Source organism: Xiphias gladius, chromosome 15 (assembly GCF_016859285.1).
Source record: "Xiphias gladius isolate SHS-SW01 ecotype Sanya breed wild chromosome 15, ASM1685928v1, whole genome shotgun sequence".
In the NCBI taxonomy this organism is placed as follows: Eukaryota; Metazoa; Chordata; class Actinopteri; order Istiophoriformes; family Xiphiidae; genus Xiphias; species Xiphias gladius.
This window is the reverse complement of record NC_053414.1, coordinates 22203884-22215670: the sequence shown is the minus strand read 5'-3', so window position 1 is coordinate 22215670 and position 11787 is coordinate 22203884. Positions and strand designations below refer to the sequence as shown.

Below are 11787 nucleotides of genomic sequence, written 5' to 3'. Positions count from 1 at the left end.
AAGGAGCGTAAACAATTAGCTCAACCACAGAGATAACCAAGCGATCATTCACCTCCTGCCTACACTTACCAAAGGAATGTTTCTCAGATTGCGTTGCAGAAATCACTAAATCCCCTTTCCTTTCTCTTCCTTTCACTTGATATCATCTTCTCTGCACAAATTACATTTACTGGCTTCACGTCTTTATTTATATTAATGCTAGCATCTGTTTTCCTCATTCTTTACACATGATCCAAACTTCTTATTAATGTTAGACTAAGTGAGATTTGGATTTTATTGATGAAAAAGAAAAAAATCACACGGATGTTATTTATTGCTGAATGACATTTATTGCTCATGGCAATTAGACAAAAACATTTAGGACACTCGGGATCCAGATGTTATTTCAAAGATTTCATGTTGGACAAATAGTCGGATCCTGATTGGTCACCTGGCTGTGACATCACCTCCTGCGCAGTTCAGCAGCTCTCCTCCTTGACGATCAAAATGTCCATCTTGGTTAGTCTGCAGAGAGAATCATAACATGACACGGCTGCTTCACTCAGCCCAGTGCAGGTGAAACGAAGCCAGCCAAAAGGTTCTTTTGGGAAATTCCACCTCATACAAGCTCATTGTCTCTGAGGTAAAGTCGAGCATCAGGTAAGAGAGGGGTGGATATAAAGAGATAAAAGCCACTAGTAGTGGTTTTTAGCCACACTGGCAGCATGGCCTTATGGATGTCAATGTCTGACGGTCTCTACACCTCTTCGGTCTAGATTGAAATGCCAACATCTGCTTAATGGACTGGCACAAAATTTTGTGCAGACATTCATGGTTCCCAGATGATGTATCCCAGTGGCTTTGACATTCTCCGAACTTTTCCTCTAGCGCCACCATGAGGGTCATATTTGTGTTTTTTAGTCAAATCTCCCAACAAGTTTTGGATGGATTGCTTAGAAATTTGGTACAGACAATCCCGTCTGCCTTGTGATTAATTGTAATGACTTTTGAAATCCCCTCCTTTTTCATCAAGAGCTGATTCTGCCAAATTTTAATTCGTCAAATACTATAGGCTAGTTTATGGCCTAATACCTGCAAAACTAATGACTTGGCCATAAGCCTCTACTGTACTTTGTGTTTAGTGCTAATCAGTGGATATTAGCATGCTAACATGCTAAACTGAGATGGTGAACATGATATACAGTACATTAAACCTGCTAAACATCAGCATGTCATTGTGAGCATTTTGTCATGCTCATGTTAGCATTTAGATCAAAGCACTGCTGTGGCTTAATATAGTTTCTCCAAAGAACTGTTAGCATGGCTGCTGACTCTTGTAGCATCTTATTAATAAAGCAAAGGGACTGTTACAGCTTTAGATCGAATATCAAGAGACAAAGAAGGAGACACTTTTAAAATGAGTTCACCCCCGCCCAAAGACAACATAGGTTTGAAAGTATTGGAGACAACATCAGCTAGAGCTATACCTGACAAAGAACTAGGCTCTTGTCATGCTATCCATCACTAGATTTAACTGAAAAAAACCTAAAATTGATTTGCCAGTATTTTTCTCACTCTGCAATGAAAGCACTAATCCTCAAGGATCTCTTGAAATGTAGTGCTCTTTTTCAAAATAAAGGAATGCGTGAATGTTATTTAGTCACCAGAGGTGTGATTGTTATTTTCCAGTAAAGATTAATGATCCTCCATAAGCCAAGACATGAATAATAGATTATATTTGAAACCTTCCAGTCTTTCAGAAACAGCTGCCGTTGTCAGTCAGAGTTCAGTTTTTTGTGACTGTAGTCTTGAGATTTTTCTCACCACTGGATGGCGACTCAAGCAATTTTTCCTCCATAAAGTCAACTGGGGAGTAATGTGAATGCCCTGAGAGAGGAGCAGCTGTGTGTACTCACTGTCTCTGGAAACACAGGGTACACTCGTTGGCATAAGTGTTTCCATCGCTGCCACACAAGGGAGCAAGGTTCAGAGGGCAAGCCAAAATGTTTCCCTGGTCGGGACAAAAAGGCTGCAAGAAAATAAAACATTACTGTAACATTATAACGTTATATAACAATATCGTGATATGAGGTTGAGGGTTTATAAAGGTTGAAATTCTCCCAGTAACACTTTAGCTTCACTGAAAAATTCACATCAAAATCTAGAAATAAGTTAAAATGACATTTTCTTATTGTTTTTTTCTCTCAGACAAACACACACACACACACACACACACACACACACACACACACACACACACACACACACACACACACACACACACACACACACAGAAGCACAGTAAGAAACAAAACATGCTCCTATGCACACAATGTGTAAGTGAAATTTTTCCACTAAAAGATATTTATGTCACCTTTCTCATTTGTCCAGACATCTGCTCGGCATCTGTGAAAAAAGCACACGACTTCTAAAACCATAGATTTGAATAACATGAAAGTATGTTGGGATGAGAAAAGTCAATACACTACCTGTGATGTATTTTATTATAGTCCCTGATATTGATATTTCTGATCCATTATTTTTAATAAACAATAAATACATGGAGTATATGAGTGCCTGCTATGCAATACATACATATTTTAGACTTAAATCTCAATCTATAACACCCTTCAAACTCAATGGATAAATACATCAAATCGAGTGTTTTTTTTCCTTGTTACCTGCAGCCACGCAAATAAGCAGGAGTCCCAGGAAAGCTATTCTTCCAGTCATGATGTTTGTGTATGAATAACTCAGAGTGACAGAAACCTCTGAGGGTGACTGTTTTCACAATATATACGTGTGTGGGGGTGTGTGCGCATGTGGGAATGCAGCAGGTGAAAATCACACGATCACACAATCGACACACAATCACACGCACAATCTAGAAACTCATAGTCATCAGCACACACTAACACACATGCCCAAACATTTGACATTTGTTCAGTCAGTAGCTACAAACTTCCATTTGACAAACCCACATTAGCTTTTTTTGTATCTACTGTAGTACTCAAGTAGACACAACGACTAGGGCAAAAAATTATCATTCAAAATGTATGAATTTTTTATTTATTAATGTAAAGAGTAACTATACACAATGGGTAACAGACTCAAACTGTTGTTTAATACTTAAAAATGTAAACAAATAATAATATTGAGCACAATAAGAGAAAAATTACCACCTTAGTACTGTTCTGCAATTTGCTCTTTATCTCACTACTTTTTCTGCTTTTTACTTATTTCACTCGTTTCTCTAAATCACATGTAATCCGCCATTCTCTGCTTCAAGTTTCAAACAAAGCGTTTAATGCAGTGGTGTAGCTTTAGTTTGTCTGAATCAAATCTCTGTTTTTAATTTGTCATATCCAAATCCCCTTTTCTACAAGCTTGAAACAAAAGGTTGCCAAGCCTATGAAGTGCTCACATTTGGCAGAAAGGTTTGGTGGGTTGTGGCTTGGACCCTTGATGTTGGTAGCAGAGTAGGCCTGTAGCCCCACAACAGTTATTAGATCCCCGAGATAACTTAAACCCCTTCCAAGATTTTGTATGACACAGAGCACCCGTATTGACAATCGTGCATCAATTTAAACCCTGGATATGATTTTTTGGATTCTAAAACATTGCAAGCACATCTGTAATTGACGTGGTCCCTGTTTATGTGTAGTCTGGCTTATTGACTAGCTCAGGAAACATAATATGGATCTCAACCTCATGTCTAAAATTTGAGTCACTGACAGTACAGTTAACCTGGGCGTGGTAGCTTATTGATGTGAACAGACAGAGATTGGAATTTGGCAACTTCACCAGAAGTGAGAAACAACTTGGGAGTCTAATGAAGACTGAGTGAGAGAGCACATGTATTACACAATATGTCCTTTTTGTTTCGAGCTGTTGAAAACAAAAAGAGGAGGCCTTCCGTAAGTGAGCCGACAGAAAAGAACTGACATTAAAGCCCATCTCAATTTACAAAACAGTTGCCTCCTCAAGATTATGCTGGTTGATCAGAGGTTCACATTCAGCTCCATTTGGCACAGATACTTTTTGTTCACTCCACTAGTAACGTTTTTTCAACTTGACATCACACAATTGCTACTGTACATAATATCCACATTGGCGCTGGCTCAGGTCTAAAACGTACCCATCAAGGGCTCACACAGCCATGTATAAAAGCATGTTACTGGAATAGGTACCAACTTTAAATCCCATACAAGCACAGTAGCTGTGAAACTGTCCTCCATGTATCGGAGCTATGGAATTACGTGCAGGAACATTTCCATCTGATTCATCTAATCGCCAAAATCAAAAATCACATTTTTTACAACAGAATTTGGAATTAGACTTCACATGTATATATGCCCCAGTAATCCAAAAACAATGAAGCAGAATTCAGTCTTCTCCAGTCCTTTACACACTGATCTGATGGCATGCTTTGGCACACACAGGTGCTGACAGTCAAGATGTGGCCCCGTGGAAAGCATACCACATATATTTCCAAGGAGTTTTCAAACACCAGTCCAAATTCTTCAGGAATCGTCAGCTTTCTTTTGTCCTTTCTGATTACTCGTCACTTCCATTTGACGAAGGGCATGGCGAGTAAAACAAGCCAGTATAGGAAACTGCACATCTTGTACAGATATCAAGCAAACACAAGATTTTTTTGTTTTGTTTTTGACAATAAAGGACACATTTTTTTTTTTTTTTTAAAAACAGTCAAGTTTCATTTATCATTTCCACAAAAAGCTCCTTTTTGTGCTTTGATGCATGTTGGTATCTGTCGTATACATTCCTTGGCAGCCTACATACATTGTTGTGTTTAATGGAGTGCTCGGATTCCTCTCTCCACCATGATACAGTATAGGCACTGTGCTGGACAATGTCAAGGACACCAAAAACAACAAATAAAAAAGACAACTTGGTTATCATTCTTAATTGTTATCCAAAACCAAGGGAAAAAAAACTCCACAGAGGTTATGTTTGTTAAGTAGAATTAAATTATCTTAAAAAAAAACCTAATTAGTAAAAATTAATATTTGCATGATAGCATGTTTCTGACCGTAAATTTTTTTTTTTTTTTTTTTTTTTTTTTTAAACCATCACTTGCATTATAAAACAACTGAGCTTGGTAACGAAGTGAGATTGAGAGAGGTTTGACCCTGAATAAAAAGTAGTCAGTCAGTCCATCTTTTAGCAGTTGGCAGTGAATGATCCGAACTTGTTTTTGTTTGTTTTACGCTGCTGTGATTTCACGATACAGAGTAGCAAATACACAGTCCTTCTGACTACTGCTAACTACTTCAAGGAATGGGGATTAAAAACTAGAGATACTTCCTTCTATCATCCCCAGTGGCTTGTCCATTGAGTGAGTAGCAGGGCTACAAGCATTCCAGTCTAACACAGCATTATAATCCTGCTGTTGCTTCAAGTGTTCTGAGTCTTTTCTTTCTCTCTGTCCACCTAGTGAAGGAGAAGCACCAGTCTCCAACCCTCCCAGGAAAATCTTCTCATCTTAAATATATTTATATATGTCTTGCATTGATTTGCATTGAGTTTTCATTGTTTCAGTGTCTGTCACCATACCTGCAGTCTCTGCCTTGTCAAGAGGCTGTGCGCTGAGGCGCAGGTCCACTGAGAAATGATAACAATTAAAAAAGACTAAAAAATAGAATAAAAAAAAAGATGAACATAGTTTCTCTCCCCCTAAGGTTATTGGACCATATTTTCTGGGGTGGGGGGAGGATGAAGTATAGCAACTCCCACTGATGGTATTTTTTGGAATTAGACGCAGCTCTCCTTAGATTTGCTGTCCATGAGGAAGGAGTTTAGCTGGGAAAAGTCCACTACCACAGCGTCCCGCTTGCTCAGATGGACGTCTTTCAAGTGGTCCTCGTCACTTTGGTCCTTGGCGAAATTTACAAACACCTGCAGGAGGAAAAGAAGAGAAAACGGAAATTACTCTTCGCTTAAACTGAAGATGAAAACCCAATTATAGTCAGAGCCTTGGGTACATTTGCTTACTTGGTCTAGAGTGGTCTGAGAGACGGAGTAGTCCTCTATGCTGAGTGCGTCCTTGTTCTTGGAGAGCAACGAGAAGATGCGGGCGAGGGAGGTGAGGGACGACGGCAGCTGGTACTGTAGCATGTTGCGGTGTTTCTCCTTTAGTGTGCTGCCTGGCAGCTCCCTTTCGATGAACTCCATCACCGGTCGCAGGTCTGGGTCTGGCCCCGCCACCCGCAGGATGATGGTGTAGCCATCACCAAACCTGATAAGGATGAAAAGAAGCATAATTCATTGAACTGAGGTGCTTATGTGAAGATAACTTTATTTTTTTTATTTCTCATGATGTTTCTTGGTGCTTGATAGTCAGTTGTAATGTTTTTTGCATTGTAGATCTTTGATACGACTGAGCCATGTCTGTCCACTGTGGCATTTTAAATTGTCTCTCGTAGGTGGCACTCTCACAGTTAGTACTACTGACCCTTCTTTTCTTTTTGCAAATCATTTTTGAAGCTTCCATAAATACTTTAATTGCTGCATGTTAGAGCATTTTACACAAGTGAAAAAATAGACTAAATATACTAGACTATATTACTAAATATAAAATGATTACATTATATATGCTGTAAGACAATACTGCAATCCAGAGAGATTTCTCATTTTAAAATGTTGCTTTACTAAAATATGCTAAAGAAGTCTTTGTACGTGTGTGCTGTTGCTCTGATGTGTGTTCCTACCTGTTTTTGAGGTGCTGTACGCTGCCCAGACAGCGGAAACGGCCATTGACCATGATGGCCATCCTGGTGCAAAGGGCTTCACACTCCTCCATACTGTAAAAACACACAACAGCACGCCAAGATGAGGTTTGTCATGTTGGGATAAATACATACATTAACAGGGATAAAAAGGAAGAAGTTGTCTGCAAAACAATGGTGTGTTGATCTACATGATTGTATAGTTAACTGAATGGATGTAGTTCAGGTGGCCAGCCTAACCTGTGAGAAGTCAGGACTACAGATCGTCCCTCTTTGATGATGCTAAGGATGGCATTCCATAAGGCCCGGCGTGCCTTAGGGTCCATGCCTGTTGTTGGTTCATCCTGTCAACAGGAAACAACAGATACTCAGGTGGTGCTACAATATCATGTGGACACACAATCTACTGTCAGTAGGAACTTCTGGGTTCAACCTGCGGCCGTGCTTTATGAAAGAGGAATTTTTTTTTTTCACTGACCAGAAACACAACAGGTGGTCCTCCTATGAGCGCGATGGCCGTAGACAGTTTCCTCATGTTTCCTCCACTGTAGCTGCCTGCCGCCTTGTCCACATATTTGACCAACCCCAGCTTCCGGATGCCCCACTCTGCCACCTAATGGACAGGATAATGATTTCCAGTGTCAACCATATACAAATATACATACATACATACATACAGTACATTTTCTATTAACACAGACTGTTAAAAAAAGACTGTATATCTGTTTGTTTGTTTGTTTATTTCATATGATTTATCATTAGTGTCGAAAAATAGAAAAACGAGACTCCAAAAGTAGAATTATAAGTCTAATATGCGTCTAACAAGATCAATACAATACGTCCAGCAAAATAAGTCATATATAATACAGTAGGTTTATGTGTGTGTTGCTGACCTCGCAGACTTCCTTCTCAGGGACTCCTCTCAGGATGGCGTAAAACTCGAGATGCTCTCTGCCGGTCAGCAGGTCATTGATAGCATCAAACTGAGGGCAGTAGCCCATGTTCTGATGCACTTCATCTATCTCTGTAGTTACACTGGAGTGCGATAAACAAAAAGAAGAGAATAATTAAGTTTTATAGAAAGCTAAAACATGTTAATGTAGCCTTGCATTGTATTTTCTTCTCAAAAATCAAATATCTTGTTTGAAGAATTTTATTCAAGTCTTTATCTTAACAGGACTGGGATAGAGTTCTATTAAATTCAATTCAATTTCATTAATATAGCGCCAAATCATAACAGAGATTATCTCAGGGCACTTTCCATGTAGAGCAGGTCTAGATCGTAGTTGCTTTATTTTTCCCTGATTCTACACCAAATTTGCTGCTGGACCGCAACAGTGGGGTAAGGCCTATAAACGTGAATGTCCGTCACTGACAGACTGCGTGACAGATCAAGTGGCCCCATTGGTCAGCTGAATGCCCCGTGACTTAGTGCTGGTGTTACACCACTCATCGGCCAGTCGAGTGTTGGAGTTTCTCCACTGGCCGTTGCTCTTTCAAAATGAATTGGCGCAAAGTTTCTATTAAGTCATCAGGGGCGTTTAAAGGCATTGTTAAAAAAACATTTACCGACTTTTCACACTCCCTTAGCGAGCTTTCCTCACAAAAGCACCTCGCAACAAATCTTGCGACCTTTTTAATAAACTGTAGCTTTTTTCCGTAGAAGAGACTCGCCAATATTGCCCCGCAAGGACGGGCTTTCACTCTTCAGACACACCTCTCTCTGGTCTCATTCAAATGACTGTAGGGCAGCTGACACAGACATGAATGAGCTTCTAATTTTCTCTCTGAATGATCATTTTACAGGTAAATATATCCGAAATCACAGCACAGCTGTTAACTTTAACTTGTGTGTTTGCTGATTTTGTCACATGACGCCACGGTTATAAAATCTGAATGTTAGCAGTGCAGAGCAGCAGCTTGGAAATGGCTTGGAAGTGACTGCTCTGCTGGAGAACATGTAGTTGTAATGGGCCACGTTTCCGTTACTATTTCATACTGGTTCCATTTTTTGACAACAGAAACAGAAAAACATGTAAATGATTGCAATTTTACTGGGAATTCAGCTGTATTAAAATACTGTATATGTGAGCACAGAGAGAAGCAGAGAAGCAACCAGATAAAGGGCAGTCTGGCCATATACTAGGTTTTGGCCTAGTCTTGATTTAAATATTATTATCACACTAATGCTGAGAAAATTTTCAGATCTCCTGTCAGTCAGAAAGGCTGCATAGCAGAATGTTTTATGTATCCTATAATAGTCTATAATAAATGATTGGGTGTCTTTATTTTGTGGTATGATGTGGCCTTACCTTTTGCCAGCCAGGTAGGCCTCTCCGCCGGTCACCACAGAGTCTCCTGTCAGCATTTTAAAGGTGCTGGTTTTCCCTGCTCCATTCACCCCCAGCAAACCGAAGCACTGCAGGAAAAGAAAGACCATGTTGACCTCAAGACAAGTGACCTTTATTTTCACAGGAATGTAGAGCATTTTTCTTTACTCAGTCTCACAAGTTCATTGTAGCTGGTAATGATAGCTAGTAATTTTGAACCCAATTTGAAAATTAACCAGCTCATTCTCTAATAAAACAGTCTCAACACTCAAAATCTGTCTTTTCCTGGTGGTCTGGTGTGTAAAATACTCTATCTGGATCATACCTCTCCAGGGGGGATCCCAACACACAGCCGGTCCACTGCTGGTTTCTGTTTCCGCTTGTAAATCTTGGTAAGCTGTCTGAGTTCTAGGATGTCTGACTGTCCTCCTCCACTCAGGATCCTCTGTCGCTCTCTGGCCACATCCTCATCTTCTTCTCCAATAGGCTTTAGATGACTGGTGGATGACCTGGAAAATCACAGGCAGTTAAGTGAAGAGAAGTCACAATTAAGACAGACTTATAGGGGGTTTTAGATTTGAATCCTTCTCCCAGAGGGAATTCCTATTCAAATGCCTTCATTTTTTTGAGTTATGAGGTCTCTGTATTGTCTGAGAAGAACCTTTAATTAATTTGTAGAATATTAAAGCTGACTGATCAAACATGTATCTAACCAAGGGGCAGGTTTCACCCACCTGGCCTTGAAGAAGAAGTGGTACTGAATGAGGACGGTGATGCAGAAGAAGACAACACCCTCAATGGCCATTGCAAACAGGTTCTTTCCCACCATGTCCCAGGCCAGAGGGGAACGGAACCGGTTTTCACCTGTAACAGAACCGGCATTTCAGCACTTTTGGAAAAATTCTCTTGACTATCTCTTCAAAGCCAACAAGAATACATTATTTACATTATGGATACATGGCAGTTTTTAATAGAGGTCTGCTGTACTCACCAAATCGCTCCAAAGCATCGGCCATTGCCTGATTCTTCACCATGTCAATCAGTCCTCTGCCCAGGCAGAAGTGTGGGAAGATGAGGAACACGTTCTTCAGGATGTCGTTAATACCGCCGATCTCCTGAAACAGGAGTGACGTCAGAATTCACGGTTAATTTTTAATCGAGATGGGCAAAGCATTTGCTTTCTATCATTTCTCAGTTTCCTTACAAAAATCTCTCATTCTGCACATTTTCGAATCATTCATCAACCATGGAGACATTACTTACATTACTCCCAAACAGCTCCAGTACAAATGTGGACACGCTGCCATTGATTCCAATTAGTATGTTAACACTGGTCAGAACCACATAGGCCGTGCTGGGGATCTTAAAGAAAAATGAGGCTGGGTACATCAGAGGGGTGATCGACCATCTGGAAAGAGACACAAAGATAATTTTAGATGAGAAGAGGTTGAATAAAAAACAGAACATTATGAAATGAAGAACTCATTAAATTGTACTTGAGGCAAACTCACCCGTAGAGCAGCAGCAGCAGTGCCAGCACAGGCAGATTGGTGGAGGAGACGTAGGCGTCTTGTTGGAAACATACAAAGATGATGATAACCAATGTAGCTGGTACGATGTAGTTACACTACAAGGGAGGAAGAAAAAGGGGGTCAGTAAGTTTTAAAGAGACAAAATATTAAGAGGAATAATTTTAATTCCATTATGTTCTATTATATTTGGACCTTTCTCTTTTAATTTCTCATACAGTTTGGAGAGGTGCCAATGGAACCATGAGTCCAGCTGAACCACATTGTCTTACCATATCCCAGACAAAGTTGGCCAGCCAGTAGAGGAAAGGCTGCACTCCACTGATGAACTGCATGTGTTTGGCCTTGTTCACTCTTTCCTGGATGAGGAAAACCACAAAACTGGCAGGGACAAAGGACATGGCAAAGATCACGCAGATGGACACCAAGACGTCCACTGATGTTGTCATCCTGAGTGGGAGAGAAAAAAGCGAAGGAAGAAATGAGAATCAGACGTGACGTCTCCCGAAAAGGTCAAAGAAATGATACAATTTTCAAAGCCAACATTGTAATACTCACAATGCAACCTGTGACAGCTGCTCCTTGGTGAGGTTGAGTGGGTGATTGTAGGCAGTGATGCCAAACTTTGTGGGGTCTTTGCCGACTGGCAGACTTGCCCGCAGGATGCCGTTGTTCATCACGTTGAGGAAAGAGCCGATGCTGTGCCAGCCCTTGTTGTTGAACCAGATCTGAAGAACAGAGAAGCAGATGTGAGATTTTCGTTTCTGTAACTTCAGAGAAAAAAAACACAGCAGCCTGAAAGTAAATGGCCCGCTTGGTGATCAGCTGAGTGCCATAAGTCAGAGTAAAAAGTGGAAGATTTTGTCCTTGAAAATGACCTCACATGGCTCAATTCCCTCTAAATGATTTGTCCTGTACTGTCTCCCTCTTTATCCCCATTTCTCTGCCCTCATTTGTTCAATCTAAATGAGCTCTTTCTGTATTCAAAGGAATATTGCAGATGTACTTGGGTTGTGACTATTGCACTAATTCTTTAAATTGTTTTTTAAGTGTTTTTTTTTTGTTGTGGAATTTAGGAATTCGGGAATATTCTTATTCTGACACAAATAAAAAGAAAGACACAGTGTGTGCAAGTGAAGAATAAAGAAAAAGAAACCCCAAATAGCATTAAATGTATCAGCACTGTGGAGTTTGTTTTTT

General features: G+C 40.2%; 2 protein-coding genes across 5 annotated transcripts in view; both read right to left on the bottom strand.

Moving 5' to 3' along the window:
• Window positions 1-328: 328 nt before the first annotated feature.
• On the bottom strand, window positions 329-2967 carry spink4 (serine peptidase inhibitor, Kazal type 4). Its single transcript, XM_040144931.1, has 4 exons — window positions 2661-2967; window positions 2354-2385; window positions 1896-2008; window positions 329-504 (listed from the first exon to the last, which is right to left on the bottom strand). The coding sequence occupies exons 1-4, from the start codon at window positions 2710-2712 to the stop codon at window positions 459-461; spliced, it is 243 nt and encodes an 80-aa protein (XP_040000865.1). The 5' UTR covers window positions 2713-2967; the 3' UTR covers window positions 329-458.
• A 2080-nt stretch (window positions 2968-5047) lies between these two features.
• The window catches only part of LOC120799665 (phospholipid-transporting ATPase ABCA1-like), a 41651-nt gene continuing 34911 nt past the window's right edge, over window positions 5048-11787 (bottom strand). For all 4 annotated transcript variants that reach the window (XM_040144919.1, XM_040144922.1, XM_040144921.1 and 1 more), the window contains exons 36-49: window positions 11146-11315; window positions 10860-11037; window positions 10570-10685; window positions 10322-10466; window positions 10050-10173; window positions 9793-9922; window positions 9384-9567; window positions 9041-9147; window positions 7622-7763; window positions 7207-7341; window positions 6969-7072; window positions 6711-6803; window positions 5995-6238; window positions 5048-5898 (exon numbers count right to left, since the gene is read on the bottom strand). In XM_040144919.1, the coding sequence (XP_040000853.1) occupies window positions 5755-5898; window positions 5995-6238; window positions 6711-6803; window positions 6969-7072; window positions 7207-7341; window positions 7622-7763; window positions 9041-9147; window positions 9384-9567; window positions 9793-9922; window positions 10050-10173; window positions 10322-10466; window positions 10570-10685; window positions 10860-11037; window positions 11146-11315 (2016 nt within the window). In that variant the 3' untranslated portion in view covers window positions 5048-5754. The remainder of the gene's footprint in view (window positions 5899-5994; window positions 6239-6710; window positions 6804-6968; window positions 7073-7206; window positions 7342-7621; window positions 7764-9040; window positions 9148-9383; window positions 9568-9792; window positions 9923-10049; window positions 10174-10321; window positions 10467-10569; window positions 10686-10859; window positions 11038-11145; window positions 11316-11787) is intronic.